This window comes from Nelumbo lutea, chromosome 4 (assembly GCF_056320005.1).
Source record: "Nelumbo lutea isolate HS-2025 chromosome 4, American lotus-T2T, whole genome shotgun sequence".
Lineage (NCBI taxonomy): Eukaryota > Viridiplantae > Streptophyta > Magnoliopsida > Proteales > Nelumbonaceae > Nelumbo > Nelumbo lutea.
The window spans coordinates 747,777-764,692 of record NC_142687.1 but is presented as its reverse complement, the minus strand read 5'-3'; the positions used below and the strand labels follow the sequence as shown (position 1 = coordinate 764,692).

The 16,916-nt window shown below is 41.9% G+C and overlaps 1 protein-coding gene across 2 annotated transcripts in view; it reads right to left on the bottom strand.

The window, feature by feature from the left end:
* The window catches only part of LOC148853284 (Gut esterase (DUF1350)), a 106,721-nt gene that overhangs the window by 28,580 nt on the left and 61,225 nt on the right, over positions 1-16,916 (bottom strand). For both annotated transcript variants that reach the window (XM_088983801.1, XM_088983802.1), the window contains exon 6: positions 16,824-16,879. In XM_088983801.1, coding sequence (XP_088839927.1) covers positions 16,824-16,879 — 56 coding nt within the window. The remainder of the gene's footprint in view (positions 1-16,823; positions 16,880-16,916) is intronic.

Sequence of the window (16,916 nt, the reverse complement as noted above, 5' to 3'; positions counted from 1 at the left end):
CTTGTACCTCTCAATAGTTCCATTAGCCCTGTATTTAATGGTGAAAACCCACTTGCACCCAACCGGATCCTTCCCTTCAGGCAAATCCACCACCTCCCAAGTACCATTTGCATGTAGAGCATCCATTTCGGTTTCCATAGCATCTCTCCATTCTGGAATCCCAAGAGCTTCTGAGACAGACCTAGGAATGGGGTTAGAAGCAACAGAAGAGAGATAGGCAAAGTATGAAGGAGAAAGCAGGTCATAAGAAAGGTGTTTGGAAATGCAGTGTGCAGTACATTTCCGCTTCCCTTTCCTAACAGCAATCGGGACATCAAGGTCTGGAAAATATGATTCTAAAGGAGTTGAAGCAGTACTGTTATCTCATCTGTGATTGGGAATGTATGAGCTTCATCTGTTGTAAGGGAAACCACTTGCTCATTCATGGATCTCTGTCTTTGATACACTTTGGGATTATGGATAGGGCGAGGGGGTAAAGAAATAGGGTCCCCTAGAAAAGAGGTATGAAATGATTGATCCTCCTTTGACTCATTTGGTGAGGATACAGGTTTGTCAAGAGACTCAACTGGGACAGGAAGAGGAAGAGCAAAAACTTGTGACAGACTCTTCCCCTGTGGACAAAGTCCATCCTGAGAGGAACTATAAAAAGGAGAAAGTTCATTAAAGGTAACATCCATAGAGACACGTCGGGTGCCAGTCTTTGGATCAAAACAACAATAACCCTTTTGTGTGGGGGAGTAACCAAGGAAGATAATTTGTGGGCTTTCGGTTCAAACTTGTGTCTTTGCACACTTGGAATGTGAACATAGCAGGTACAGCCAAACACACGAAGAGGAATTGGGAAGAGATCCTTGTTTGGATGAAGACGACTAAAGGGGGATTTAAACCCTAGAACCCTGGAAGGCATACGGTTTATGAGATAGGTAGCAGTAAGTACAGCATCACCCCAAAATCTTGTGGGAACATGTGAGGCAAACAAAAGGCTCCTTGCAACTTCAACAATATGTCTATTTTTCCTCTCATCAACTCCATTTTGTTCAGGGGTTCTAACACAGGAGCTTTGATGAATAACCCCCATGTCCAAAAGATACAAGGATAAACTCTTCTCAAAGTACTCTTTTGCATTGTCAGATCTGAAAACCTTAATTCTGGTACCAAATTGAGTTAGAACAAGCTCATGAAATTGCCTCACAAGTCTTGGGACTTTATCCCGGGATTTCATTAAGTATATCTAGGTGAATCTAGAGAAGTCATCAATGAACAAAATAAAATATCTGTAACCCCCCATAGAGGATAAATGGTATGGCCCCCACACATCAGAGTGCACAATATGAAAAAGAAAAGAGGATCTTTTATTGCTCACAGGGTAATTTTTTCTACAATGCTTTGACAACTGACAGGACTCACAATTGAGACTGGACACACTGACTTCCTTAAACAGTTTTGGAAACAAATGGCTTAAAGCAGAAAAAGGTAAATGACCCAACCAACAATGACTCAACATAATTTGACTAACAGACTCTGAAAAGGTAGAACCAAAAGCAACATTCTTGGGATGATCACAACATTGGCCAGGGGTGTCGAGCAAGTATATTCCATTCACTTCATGGCCACTCCTAATCACCTTCTGAGACTTCAGGTCCTGAAACACACAGTGAGAAGGGAAAAAGGTTACACAACAATTCAATGATTTGGTCAAGCTACTTACAAATAACAAATTGGTATTTAATTTAGGCACATAAAGAGTGGAAGGTAAGAGTAAGGAGTCTGTAGCCTTGACAGTTCCCTTGCCGGAAATAGGGGCAAGAGAACCATCAGCTAAGGTGATTTTGTCACGGCCAGGAAGTAAGTTATATGAAACAAATAAAGTGGAAAGGTTGGTCATGTGATCAGAAGCACCTGAGTCTATGATCCAAGGGGTTTTGTGTTTACCTGAGGTGGATGCATGGTTAGCGGAAGCCCTTATACCTGAGTGAGCAAAGGCAATGGTGGCTGAACTTCCAAAAGGGATGGATGATGAAGATGCACCTTCAAGCTGACTGATCATCTTTCCAAACTTCTCATATTCAGCTTTCATGGCTACCAACTGTGCACTGGTAGATTCAACCTCTGTATCTGTGCCTGTGGCTGCATGTGCACTTCCTGTCTTTCTACTATCATTCTTCTTCTGGAATCTGATAGGTACAAGATTGTGATGCAACTTCCAACACTTGTCCTTTGAATGTTTCGGTTTCTTACAATATTCACACACCACTTCTTTCCTTCCTGAGCCACTGTGAGCTTCTGTAACCCCTTTGGGTTTAATTCCCATATTTGCAAAATGATCATTAATACCAACTCCTTGAACCTGCACTTGCCTTCTACTTTCTTCACTGCTGACCAGAGTATATGCTTGTGACAATGAAACATCTTCCTTGGACAAGATGTTTTGCTTTGTAATATTATATTCACAATTCAGCCCTGTCAAGAATTCAAACACCCTATTCCGTTCAACCAATTTCCTGTATGTTTCAGCATCCTTAGGGGTATCCCAAGTCACGACCTCTATCAAATCAATCTCTTGCCATATAGATTTTAAGATTGAGAAGTATGTTGCAAGTGACTTCTCCCCCTGTCTTAGATTTTTCACATCACTTCTTAGTTTGTAAGCTCTAGCAACATTCAACTTCTGGGAATAAGTCTCTGCAACACTATCCCAGATCTCTTTAGTCGAATTCATCCATAGATAATGTTGACTGATCTGTGGCTGCATTGAGTTCACAAGCCACCCAATCACAGTGTAGTTTTCTTGTACCCATTTCTCATAAGATGGATCATCCTCTGAAGGAGTTTTCTTGCTCCCAGAAATAAAACCCCATTTTCCCTTGCTACAAATATGGATTTTCACTAATTGTGACCAAGCTAAGTAATTGGTCCCATCAAGCTTGACTGTAGTTACAACTAGCATAGAATCGGTTGGGGTTCCCAACGTCTGCCCATATTGAGCAGTATTCTTGTTTTCAAAGTTTGAGAAATCCATCATGCAAAGTTCGGTGATAATTCTTTTCTTTTCTGTTTCAGCCTCCAAAAGACACCCAGCAACCTCCAAACACAAGATATTTCTGATTCTAACAATCGAAGTCCCAAGAGGAAGGCAAAAGAAATACAGTCCTTGAGAGACCTTCTGTCGAACACTCAGTGTCCAATACTTGACAGCCCACTGTTTACTGTTTCATCCTTCAAAGTATAGGGTATTGTTTACTGTTTCAGCCTTCAAGAAGGGGCTGGAATGAAGATGAGACTAGTACCTCTTAGTTTTAACAGTCTCAGCAACTTCCCAACCCAATAATCAACTGAATAGGACCTCCAAAAACAACCCAGAGATTTCTGGGTAGGAGCAATCCAGCAACAGTGGTCGAATGATGCAGTTTCAGTAGGATCCTGCTAGCTGTAGCAACATACCATGATTATGAGATTTGGCAGATGGATGTCAAAACTGCATTCCTGAATGGAGATCTTACTGAAGATATCTATATGCAGGAGCTGCAAGGCTTTATTGCTACAGGTCAAGAAAACATGGTATGTAAACTTAATAGATCCATTTATGGACTTAAGCAAGCTTCTAGAAGTTGGAACATCCGTTTTGACTCTGTTGTCAAATCGTTTGACTTCGAGCAGAATCCGGATGAACCCTGTGTTTACAGGAAGTACAGTAGAGATAAGGTTACCTTCTTGGTTCTGTATGTAGACGACATTCTACTCATTGGGAATGATGTAGGAATGTTAACTACGGTGAAAGTATGGCTCTCACAACAATTCTCCATGAAAAATCTTGGAGAAGCCTCCTATATACTAGGTCTTCGACTCTATAGAGATAGATCGAAGCGGATAATAGGATTACCCCAATCTACTTACATTGACAAAATAGTCAAAAGGTACAACATGAAAAACTCCAAGAAAGGAAATGTTTCTTTCAGGCACGGAGTCACTCTCTCCAAGAATATGTCTCCCAAGACTTCTGAGGAGATTGATGGCATGAAAGACGTTCCCTATGCCTCTGCCGTAGGGAGCATCATGTATGCCATGCTGTGCATTCGTCCTGACACTGCTCAGGCAGTGAGTGTAGTAAGCAGATTTCAGGCCAACCCAGGGCAGGAGCACTGGACTACTGTGAAAAACATACTTAAGTACCTTCGAAAGACAAAAGAGTTTTGTCTAGTATTCGATGGTAGCTCGATACAGATCCAAGGGTATACAAATGCCGATTTCCAGTCGGATCCAGATGATAAAAAGTTTACATCTGGATATGTTTTCACGATAGGATCGTGTGCTGTTTGCTGGAAAAGCAGCAAACAGGGGTCCACTGCAGACTCCACGACCGAGGCCGAGTACATTGCCGCAAGTGAGGCTGCCAAAGAAGCCGTGTGGATGAAAAAGTTCATTCGCGAGTTGGGAGTAGTTACGTCCAGCACATCACCCATCCCATTGTTGTGTGACAACAATGGAGCCATTGCTCAGGCTAAGGAGCCACGAGCCCACTCGAAGTCGAAGCACATCAAGAAGAAGTACCACGTACTGTGGGAGATTGTTGGTAGAGGGGACGTCCTGATTCAGAAGGTAGCATCAGCGGAAAATGTAGCAGACCCATTGACGAAGCCACTATCACAGAAAGTGTTTGAGAAACACGTGGAAAGCATGGGACACCGGTTAGTACCTAATTGGACCTAAGTGCAAGTGGGAGCTGTTAGACAGTTTTGTATGCCCTTAGCTTCAATCAAGATGATGTACTTTATGAGTTTATTGTAAATGAATAAAAGTGCACATTAATTCATGTTCCCTTGGTATGTTTCTATGTAATACCCTTAAACTGGACACTTAATGAGACTCGTGTTAGTTTAGAATGTTCACAGCCAGTGGGTCGGTCTGGGGAGACCTATCCTGACAAGGCTGACACTGTGGTGCCACCAAGTCGGTTGGGATGGCTTGTCTCAGCTGCTAGGGTAAGACTCTAGGCACATACAGTGTAGGATTAATTGAATATTTGAACTGGACCAACTTTTCAGTATTGCCCTGGACCTTGAAGATTGATGGGCAAAACTGAAAAGTTACACCCGACCCCTAGACTCGATTATGATACTGCACTGGGTGTCGGATTAGGCTGTCTTTGATGTACCAATCAGTGAGATCCTTAGCGGGGGTCAAAACCTAGGTATGTTGGGACAGTTTGAGAGTTCATCTGAGTGGGTGATCATAGTGACAGGATCAGCCCCTTTGTCGGACAAAGGTAATGATTGGGGATGCACTCTCGCTAATGGAAACCAAGACTGTCGGCAGCCGATTTCAATCGTTGAGATTTGTTTTGCAAAATATATTTTATATGAGATATGAAAGTATATATATTATGGTTTTGAAATGATATGCAAAAGGTTTTAATTCCCGGGATCCATATAAGCAGAGAGTGCAACACTGTTCCTTGCAGTCGAGGGAGAGATCCTCTCTTGTCAGGCGGTGTATGATCATTCAGGGCTGAGAGGTTAAGTGTAAGATCATTGAGGATAATACCCGATAGGCTAATCTTGCATTTGCCCACATTCCCTGGGTGTTACAAGGTGGCTTGGCCCAAGGACCACTTAGGGTAAGTGTTGGGCCCATAGAGACTGGGCCGAACCCATGTGGCTGATGTGTAGATCAATGTTAGGGTCCCATGCCATACAAAGAAGCCCAACTGGGTAGCAGTTTGGAAGGCTAAATGAATACATAACCTTAAATGGGCCTTAAGCCCATTTTGAACTGGGCTAATTTGATTAGTCACTTAAAGGGGCAAATTCTGAGATGAATCAGCTGATAGAATTGGGCCCAGACCGTATCCACTTAGAGATTAGGAGATGGCTGATCTAATCTGCAGATAAGATAAGGGTTATCCCTTATCTCTTAAAGGGACTTCTAATCCAAATATGATTTGGGTTAGCAACTCCTAATGGGATTAGGAGCTGATCCCTTTGAGATTATAAAAGGAGGGGGTGGCAGCATTTAGACATGCAACTAACACACACTCTTGTCTTCAGAGCTGAGATTACAAGAAGAGAGAATTCTGCTCCCTGCAAATACTCTCTTGCCGCCTCCTTCCTGCAGTTGCCGCCTCTAGCAGTTCGATCTCCAGTTATTGGGAGAAATCAAGATTTGATCTTGATACCAATATTTTGGAGAAAAGATTGGTTGGAGTTGTATTCACAGGCCATCCAGTTGATTATTGCGAAGGGGCAAGTTCTTTTGGAAGAATACTGTTGATTCTGCTCCACCCTGCACTGCGCCATATTCAGTGGGAGTAGATTTTGGATCCTTCCTTGGGCGTGAACACCTCCATTGGGAGATACTATTTCTCCGTATCAGGTATAATCCCTCCCTACTCCTTTTGGTTCAAATCTGGTCCAGTTTATGGTTCAAGAATGATCCTTGAAAATATGATTTTCTAAATAGGGAATTTGATTCCCAGTTGAAGGGAGAGAATTTTTTTTTGAAATTCGCCCCCTTAATCCGCAATCTTTGGGCGTCCATGTGATGGATATCCTATCCCTTTAGTTTGAGTTCTTAACCGGACTAAACCCAGAATATGAAATCACAAAACAGAATATTTTATCCAAGGAGAGTGTCTCATTGTCACAAGCATATGCATTGGTGAGTAGTGAAGAGAGCAGAAGGATTGTCCAGGTTCAAGGGACTGGTACAAGTGATCACTTTGCTAATATGAGAGTGAAACCCAAAGGAGTTGCAGGGACTTCTAGTGGCTCTAGGAAGAAAGAGGTTTTATGTGACTACTGCAAGAAGCCAAAACACACCAAAGACAAGTGCTGGAAACTACATCTTGATTTTGTTCTCCTTCGGTTTCAGAAAAAGCATGATAGTAAAAGAGCAGGGAGTGCAAATGTGGTTGCTGGTCCAGATAGTGACAAGTACCATACTGAAGAGATATCTTCTTGTGCACAGTTAGCAGCCATGAAAGCAGAATATGAAAAGTTTGGGAAGATGATCAGTCATCTAGAGGGCGTGACTTCTTCTTCTAACCCTTCGGGGAATCCCTTGGATTATCGATTCAGGTGTTTCTGATCACATGACCAATCTTTCTACCTTGTTTGTTTCATATGACTTGCTTCCTGGACGTGATAAAATCACCCTAGCTGATGGTTCTCTTGCCCCTATTTCTGGCAAGGGAGCCATCAAGGCTACAAATTCTTTGTTCCTACCTTTTGCCCTTCATGTACCTAAATTAAATACAAATTTGTTGTCTGTAAGTAGTTTAACTAAGTCATTAAACAGTTGTGTAACCTTCTTTCCATCCTAATGTGTTTTTTTGGATCTGGAGTCTCAGAAGGTGATTGGGAGTGGCCATGAGGCGAATGGAATATACCTGCTTGATACTCCGGGACAATGCCCTGATCAACTTGGGAATGTTGCTTTTGGGTCTGTTTCTTCAGAGTCTATTAGTCGAATTATGTTATGTCATTTTCGTTTGGGTCATCTTTCCTTTTCTGCTTTGAGTTATTTATTCCCTGAACGGTTTAAGGGAATTAGTTTGTCCAGTCTTCATTGTGAATCTTGTGAGTTGTCAAAGCATTGTAGAAACAATTATCCTTTGAGTAATAAAATATCTTCTTTTCCTTTTAATATTGTGCACTCTGATGTGTGCGGGCCTTACCACTTACCCTCTATGGGTGGCTACAAGTATTTTTTCCTGTTTATTGATGATTTTTCACGGTTCACTTGGATATTCTTGATGAAATCCCGTGATGAAGTTCCAAGACTCGTGAGACAGTTCCATGAATTTGTTCTAACCCAGTTTGATACCAGGATTAAAATTTTCAGATCCGACAATGCAAAAGAATACTTTTGAGAAGAACTTATCCTACTATCTCTCTGACATGGGGGTTATCCATCAAAGTTCCTGTGTTAGAACCCCAGAACATAATGGAGTTGCTGAAAGAAAAAAAAGGCATATTATTGAAGTCGCAAGAAGTATTTTGTTTGCCTCACATGTTCCTACAAGGTTTTGGGGTGATGCTGTTCTCACTGCTACCTACCTTATAAACCGTATGCCATCTAGGGTTTTAGGGTTTAAGTCACACTTCAATCTCCTTCATCCGGACAATGACCTTTTTCCTATTCCTCTTCGTATCTTTGGCTGCACCTGTTATGTACATATTCCAAGTGTCCAATGCCATAAATTTGAATCAAAAGCCTACAAGTGTATCTTCCTTGGTTATTCCCCCACACAAAAGGGTTACTGTTGTTTTGATCCGAAGACTGGCACTCGGTATGTCTTAATGGATTTCACCTTTGATAAGTTTTCTCCCTTTTATGGTTCCTCCCTGAAAGGACATTGTCCAAAGGGGGAGGATGTGCCACAGGTGTTTGCTCTTCCTCTTCCTGTCTCAGTTGAGTCTTTTGATGAGTTTATTTCTCCTTCAAATGAATCAAGGGAGGATCAATCATTCCATTCTCCCTGTCCCAATGTTCTTCCCCCTTTACCTCCTCGTCCTATCTTCAATCCCAAGGTGTATCAAAGGAAAAGATCCAGAAATGAGTAGGTTGTTTCCCCTACAACTCATGAGCCTCATGCACTTCCAGTTACAGATGAGACAACAGGTATTGTTTCAGCCCCCTTGGGGCCATCTTTCCCTGATCTTGATATTCCCATTGCTGTTAGGAAAGGAAAACGGAAGTGTACTGCACATTGCATTTCAAACACCTTCCTTATAGTCTGATTTCTCCTTCATACTTTGCCTATCTTTCTTTTGTTGCCTCTAACCCTATTCCCAGGTCTGTGTCAGAAGCTCTTAATATTCCAGAATGGAGGGATGCTATGAGATCCAAAATTGATGCCCTACACAAGAATGACACTTGGGAAGTGGTTGATTTGCCTGAAGGGAAGGATCCAGTTGGTTGCAAGTGGGTCTTTACCATCAAATATCAGGCTAATGACACCATTGAGAGGTACAAGGCCAGGCTGGTTGCAAAGGCTATACACAGACATATGGGATTGATTATCTGGAGACCTTTGCACCTGTTGCCAAGATGACATCTGTGAGGGTTCTTCTATCTCTAGCTGTTCACTCTGGGTGGCCCCTTTATCAATTGGATGTAAAGAATGCATTTCTGAATGGTGAATTACATGAGGAGGTTTATATGTCTCTTCCCCTAGGGATGTATGGAATAGATATGAAAGGAAAGGTATGCAGGCTGAAGAAATCTCTTTATGGACTAAAACAATCCCCTAGAGCATGGTTTGAGAAATTTAGAACTGCCCTTGTTAACTTTGGCTATGTACAGACACAGTCTGATCATACTCTTTTTGTGAAGAGGAGTGGACCTCTGGCAGTATGCCTCATTGTGTATGTAGATGATATTGTTGTGACTGGTAATGATGTTTCAGAAATTCATGATCTCAAATATTTTCTCCATACAGTATTTGAGGTTAAAGATTTGGGGGAATTGAGATACTTCCTTGGCATAAGATTCAAGGATGGGATTCTTATCTCCCAAAGGAAGTATGTTATTGACTTGCTCTCTGAAATAGGGAAGATGGGTGCTAGACCAGTTTCTACTCCTATTGATATGAGTAACAAACTCTCTGCTTCAGATGGAACATTGTTAGAAGACAAAGGAGTATTCCAAAGATTCCAAAGACTTCTTGAAAAACTTTTGTACCTATGCATGACTCGGCCAGACATTGCTTATGCTGTCAGTTGCATCATCCAATTCATGCATGCTGCCCGAGACACTCATATGGCAGCAACAGAGCGAATCTTGTGTTATTTGAAGGGCTCCCCAAAAAAGGGAATTCTGTTTGCCAAGCATGGTCATATGAAACTTGAAGCCTATACTGACGCTGACTAGGCTGGAAACATTGATGACAGAATATCTACTTTTGGGTATTGCAGCTTGATGACAGGTAATATTGTTTCTTGGAGAAGCAAGAAACAATCGGTTGTTGCTTGATCTTCAGTAGAAGAAGAATACAGAGCCATGGAACATGGAGTTTCTGAACTATTGTTGCTAAAATCATTGATGGAGGAACTGGAGGTTGAGCATGACAAGCCGATGATGTTATACTGTGATAATCAGGCCGCCATCAACATTGCTCACAACCCAGTGCAACATGATAGAACTAAGCATATTGAAGTCGATAGACACTTTATTCGAGAAGGAGTCTCTTCGGGTGAAGTATGTCTTCCTTTCATCACCTCTGAAGGATAGCTAGCAGATTTTCTCACCAAGGGCATTCCCAAGGCAAAACTTCAGCATGATACTGGCAAGTTTGGCATGATTGACATCTATGCTTAGCTTGAGGGGGAGTGTAGAGAGGATGGGCCGAATGGCCCATAGGTTGTTTATTCTTTCTTACCTTTTATATTCCTTTCTGTAATGGGCCTTATTCTGGGCCCATCCTTTCTATGTTATGTTCTTTTAATTTCTTGCCCAACTAAGGGCCTCCTTGTAATTATTTAAGTTTAACTTAATAAAATAGTGTTAAGGTGTAGGAGAAGAGAGTAAGGTTATTATTGCCGCCATCTTCTTCTTCACCTTCTACTCCATAGAAGAAGCATTTTCTGCTGTTCCTTTTTTATTTCTGCATCTATTCTAAACAGTCCCCCATTCCTAAGGACTGTTTTTCTTCTGATTCTTATCAAAGATGGATCCATTCCAATCAGAATCTGTATACCATTTAATAATTTTAATTTTTTATTGCTTTTAGTTAAAGAATAAAATGAATAATGTTAAACATGTGAAGTAGAAAATATATAATATTCAATGGTAAAACAATTCAAAAATACCATAAAGAAGAAAAACAATTTTCACAGATCAGATTTCAAAACTGTTCTCAAAACTTTTTGGCTTTTTAGATAATCTAGATTTGTCAGATACCACCTTAATAATGGTGAAACTCCATCTTGCAAATTACAATTGGGTTGATGAGACCCCAATGGGAAGGCTAGGGTTAGAGGAACCAGCATCCTTTCCCTATTTTTCTTTCTTCTTGTGGATCCTCAACCAAAATTTCTATATTGGGGCGAAATTCAGTACTCTTTGTTGGAATAATGTTAGAATAACTTAGTTGCAGTTGTTAGGGCCTGTTTGTCTAATTAAAGTGTTTTTTTATTTCGTTTTTTATTCCTGTTATGTCTGTTATTGTACTCAAGGGCACAAGGGTCTTTTCCCTTGTTATTTCTGTCGCCCTATATATATTAAATAAACACTGGTGCCGCCAGTACTGTTGCATTGCAAACCCTCTCTTTTCTCCTCTCTTCTCTTCTCTTCTCTTCTCTTCTCTCCTCTTTCACCTATCTCTGGCCGGCTACACTGTCAAGATGGTATCAGAGCAGGAATACTGATTAAAAGAGAGCAGACCGATCAACCCTACTGTCAAGAATAGATCGAATAGACTAGTAGAAAGGAAATCTGATTCTGGACTACAGAATAGCTACGACTGGTACAGTTCTCCCTCTATTTTTCTCCTCTTTACTCTCCTTGATCATGGGCCGAGTGAAAACCCTATGAATCTGGGGCGGCTGAATGCTATCGAACCTGTGTAACCCTAGTTGTCTTGGATCGTGTGATCCTGTTGATGTGTTAAGACAACTGTAGGTCAATGCTGACCTGTCTTCTCAATGGTTTGAGTTGACTATAAGCAAGAAGGATCTCTCCTGCTGATTAGTGGCTGTTAGCCATTCTAGAATTCTGATAGGTAGGTCTGAAACTGCCGAATATTACCTCAGTTTTGTCCAGAATTTGGTACGGTTTGTGCACAATCTGGTTGGTAAACCCTAGTGTGTGGGTGTGAACTGAGTGGAGCATTGCTTTGTGGAGTAAGGAGGGGTCCTAAATCCGATGTGTGGGACTGAGTAACTGCTTGACCATGTTGACTGAGAATTCTGCTACTTCAGAAATCTCAGGGAGCCACAATGGAGTGAGTGGGGGAATGGATATGAGCTTTCCCATGGCTGTCATTCCCTTTGATGGTCTGAATTACCTTGAGTGGTCTAGGGGGATAAAACTCTACATCACTGCTAGGGGGCGAATAGGATACATCAATGGGAGAGTAAAGGAACCGAAGTATGGAAGTGCTGAGCATGATAGGTGGGACCAAGAGAACAGTATGGTGATGTCTTGGCTCTTGGTTTCAATGCTGCCACAAGTAAGGAAGACCTTCATGTGGGCTGAAACTGCTTGTGAGATATGGGAACAAGCGAAGTCCACTTATTCAGAACAGAGACACTATGCCAAGATATATCAACTACAAGCTGAATCTTCTACTTGCAAGCAGGGGGAGAGGAGTCTCTCGATGTACTATTATGATTTGACATCAATATGGAAAGAACTTGATCACTATCAGAATGTGAATTGGAAGTGTGATGAAGATGCAAAAGCCTATAAGTCACTTGTATCACAGCAACGCATGTTTGCCTTTCTCCTAGGGCTGAATCAGTCATATGAGTCCATCAGGGTACAGATCTTGGGTAGTAAAGACTTGCCATCAGTCCAGGAGGTGTATGCCTTGGTGCAGTCAGAAGAAAGCAAAAGAAATGTGATGAATGGTGTAGAAGGGGAGTCAGTTGCCCTAGCGGTTCGGGGAAATTCAGATACAAATATCGGAGGTGGTTTTAAAAGGGGTGACACTCAGAAAAAAACAGAAGATAAAAGCAAGCTTTGGTGCACTCACTGCCAGAAGACACGACACACTAAATATACATGTTGGGATCTCCATGGAAAACCTAAATGGGCGCAGGATTTGGGTAAGAAGTCAGCACCGGATCAGGGCAAGAAACCAAGCCAGCAGAATCAAAGAAGGTATAACTCAGCTAATCTGGCATCGACAGAGACTAGTCCTTCCGTAACTCAGGAGAGACATCCCGGTTCTGACCCTAAGGAAGATATTATCAATTCCTTCCGTGAACATTTGGAATTGTATGGTAGGACTCTCCGCCAGGTGGATTCTGGGCCTACTCCTTCTACCTCATTTGCCTCTACATCAGGTAATGCCACAGCCTTCCATGTGTCATCTCATACTACTGATTCACCTTGGATTATTGACTCCGGAGCCTCAAATCACATGACCGGTAAGTCAAATTTGTTCCAGACTTATAACCTTCTCTCTGGGAGAGATAAGGTAAGACTGGCTGATGGTTCTTTTTCTACCATAGCTGGCCGAGGCACCATATCTATCCCACTTGGCCTTACTCTTCCAAATGTCCTGCATGTTCCGAAATTACCTATTAATTTGTTGTCCATTAGTAGTATTACTCACTCTTTGAACTGCTCAGTCACCTTTTTTCCGTCTTCATGTGTGTTTCAGGATTTGACCTCGGGGGAGATGATTGGTAGAGGAAGCATGGTGGATGGTCTCTACGTGTTGGAGAATAATGTTGGTCTAGTGGCGACTGAGTCCACAAGTTCGTCGAGTGAGAGTCAGGCCTATTTATGGCATAATCGTTTAGGTCATCTTTCTTTTGAGTCGTTAAAAGTTATGTTCCCAAAGTTGTTTGAGTCCTTGTCAGTGAGTCAGTTACAGTGTCAAACTTGTCAGTTGAGTAAGCATTGTATAAGCTCTTTACCTTTAAGAAATAAAATATCTGAATTTCCATTTCATATTGTTTATTCTGATGTTTGGGGCCCTGTTACTCTACCTACTGCGGCTGACTATAAGTATTTTGTTACTTTGATTGATGATTATTCTCGATACACTTGGGTTTATCCTATGCGATCTCGAGATGAAGCGCCAAAAATTGTGAAAGATTTCCAACGCATGGTGTTCACTCAGTTCCAAACGGAAATTCATATTTTCTAGTCGGACAATGCAAAGGAATATTTCCATAGTGATCTCACGAAGTTCTTTGCTTTGAGTGGGTCACTTCAGCGAAACTCTTGTGCCAGGACACCCCAACAAAATGGTGTGGCTGAATGAAAAAATCGTCATCTACTCAAAGTTGCTCGTGGCTTGCTGATTCATATGAATGTGCCAAAACAGTTCTGGATGGATGCAGTATTGTGTGCGACATATATCATCAATCGCATGCCCTCTCGGCTACTAGAGTATAAGGCCCCACATCAGCTCCTGTTCCCTACAGCCCCGCTGTCCACCATTCCGATACGTGTTTTTGGGTGTTGTTGTTTTGTCCACAACCTATCACCTACTCGTGGTAAACTTGACCCTTGGGCTATTCTTTGTGTTTTTCTTGGTTACCCCTCATCTCAAAAGGGGTATCGTTGCTATGATCCCATTGCCCGCAAGTACTATGTTTCCATTGATGTCTCATTCTTTGAGAGTCAACCGTTCTTCTCGGTTTCTCCTCAGGGGGAGAGTAGGGTTGAGGAGAAACAGGCGACGACTCAGATTCAACTACCTCCTTTACCCGATCCTCCTCCGTTCTGGGCTTTCCATCGTCGTCATAAGAGCCAGTAGAGTTCAAGAGCCGTGGAGCCGGACACTATGCAACCAATATCATCGGATTCACCCGAGGCAGATTCGTTTCATCAGCCAGGTACACTTGCTCCCATTGCTCCTTTAAATGTTGATTCACATGTCCCCGATGATCTTAATATTCCTATTGCTAAGAGGAAGGGTGTTAGATCTTGTACCACTAATCATCCTATCTCTAACTTTGTGTCCTATGAGCATGTTTCACCCTCGTACCGTGCCTTCCTCTCCTTTGTGGATAGTGTTCCCATCCCTAAGACCGTGGCAGAAGCTTTGTCAAAACCTGAATGGATAGATGCAATGTAGGAAGAAATTGATGCCTTACATAAAAATGGTACGTGGGAGTTGGTAGATCTTCCTGAGGGGAAGGAACCAGTGGGGTGCAAGTGGGTGTTCACAGTGAAACACAAAGCTGATGGAACTGTTGAAAGGTACAAGGCTAGACTGGTAGCAAGAGGCTTCACATAGGTATATAGAGTGGACTATGCAGAGACTTTTGCCCCTGTAGCGAAGATGAACTCCATCCGGATTCTCCTTTCCTTGGCAGCAAATCTTGACTGGGATCTTCACCAATTGGACATCAAGAATGCCTTCTTGAATGGTGACTTGGAAGAGGAGGTGTACATGACTCAACCCCAAGGGTTCTGTGCCAGAGGCAGTGAACAAAAGGTGTGCAGGTTGAAAAGTCCCTATATGGATTGAAACAATCACCTCGGAATTGGTTTAGTAAGTTCAATGTAGCAGTCCAACAAATGGGATTCAAACAATGCCAGTCAGATCATACCTTGTTTGTAAAAAGAGGTGAAGGTAAAATTGCAGCTCTTATTGTGTATGTGGATGACATAGTGATCATAGGAGATTGGGAGGCTGAAATCCAAAGACTAAAAAAATTCTTAGCCACTAAATTTGAGGTGAAGGATCTAGGCCCCTTACGATACTTCCTTGGAATTGAAGTTGGCCGCTCTCACAAGGGCAGCTTTATTTCCCAACGGAAGTATGTACTAGATCTACTAGAAGATACAGGCTAGTTGGGGGTAAAACCATCTGATTCACCTATTGAACCTAATCACCATCTGGGAGACAGTTAGGGAGAGTTTTTGAAAGATGTAAAGATGTTCCAGAGACTCGTGGGGAGACTTCTGTATTTGTCTATGACCAGGCCTGATATTGCCTATGCAGTGGGTGTCCTTAGTCAATTCATGCACAGCCCGATGACAACTCACTTTGAGGCTGCAGAGAGGATCTTGAGATATCTCAAGAAGTTTCCTCGAGCTGGTTTGTTGTTCCAGAAACACAGTCACTTAAAAGTGGAAGTATATACTGATGCAGATTGGGCAGGAGCAGTCAATGATCGAAAGTCCACCAGTGGTTATTGTGCCTTTGTAGGAGGAAACCTTGTCACATGGAGAAGCAAAAAACAAAGTGTGGTGGCTAGATCCAGTGCTGAAGCAGAGTATAGAGCGATGGCTCATGGGGTTGCGGAAATCATGTGGATAAGAAATCAGTTAGGTGAACTGGGTTTTGCAGTAAACAATCCTACTTCACTCTACTGTGACAATAAAGCAGCCATCAATATTGTTGCTAATCCAGTCCTGCATGATAGGACGAAACACATTGAAGTGGACAAGCATTTTATTAGAGAGAAACTTGAAAGTGGAGAAGTGTGCACACCATATGTCAACTCGGAAGAGCAACTTGCAGATATCTTCACCAAAGGTCTTCATTATGTGCGGCACAAAGATTTGTGTGACAAGTTGGGCATGATTGACATCTATGCTCCAACTTGAGGGGGAGTGTTGGAATAATGTAAGAATAACTTAGTTGCAGTTGTTAGGGCCTGTTTGTCTAATTAAAGTGTTTTTTATTTCATTTTTTATTTCTGTTATGTCTGTTATTGTACTCAGAGGCACAAGGGTCTTTTCCCTTGTTATTTCTGTCGCCCTATATATATTAAATAAACACTGGCGCCGCCAGTACTGTTGCATTGCAAACCCTCTCTTTTCTCCTCTCTTCTCTTCTCTTCTCTCCTCTTTCACCTATCTCTGGCCGGCTACACTGTCAAGACTCTTTTTTCTGGATTTACTTGCATGTTGCCAAATCCCCTTGAATACTATTAAGTGAATACCGCGAGCCTCATCTGAATAAAAGTAAATATTTGTGACTCAAGTTGACTATATGGGGAACTTAGTTGTTGCATGTAGAAGCCAATAAAGTGGTTGTAGGAAAATGATGCAGGTCCAAGTGCAACCTCTAGAAGTATGTTCTTGATACACGAATGAAAAATTAGCTAGTTGTCTATATAACTCATCTTTTCATAGAAATAAATCAATAGATAACATTTTAACTTCTAATAGCCAAAAGAATGTGAGACTACCTTATTGTTAAAGGACATTAATACATTCCCATTTCGTTGGATGGCATATCTTGACCCTGTGGCATGAAGTGTTGCAAAAGAAACCATTATGTC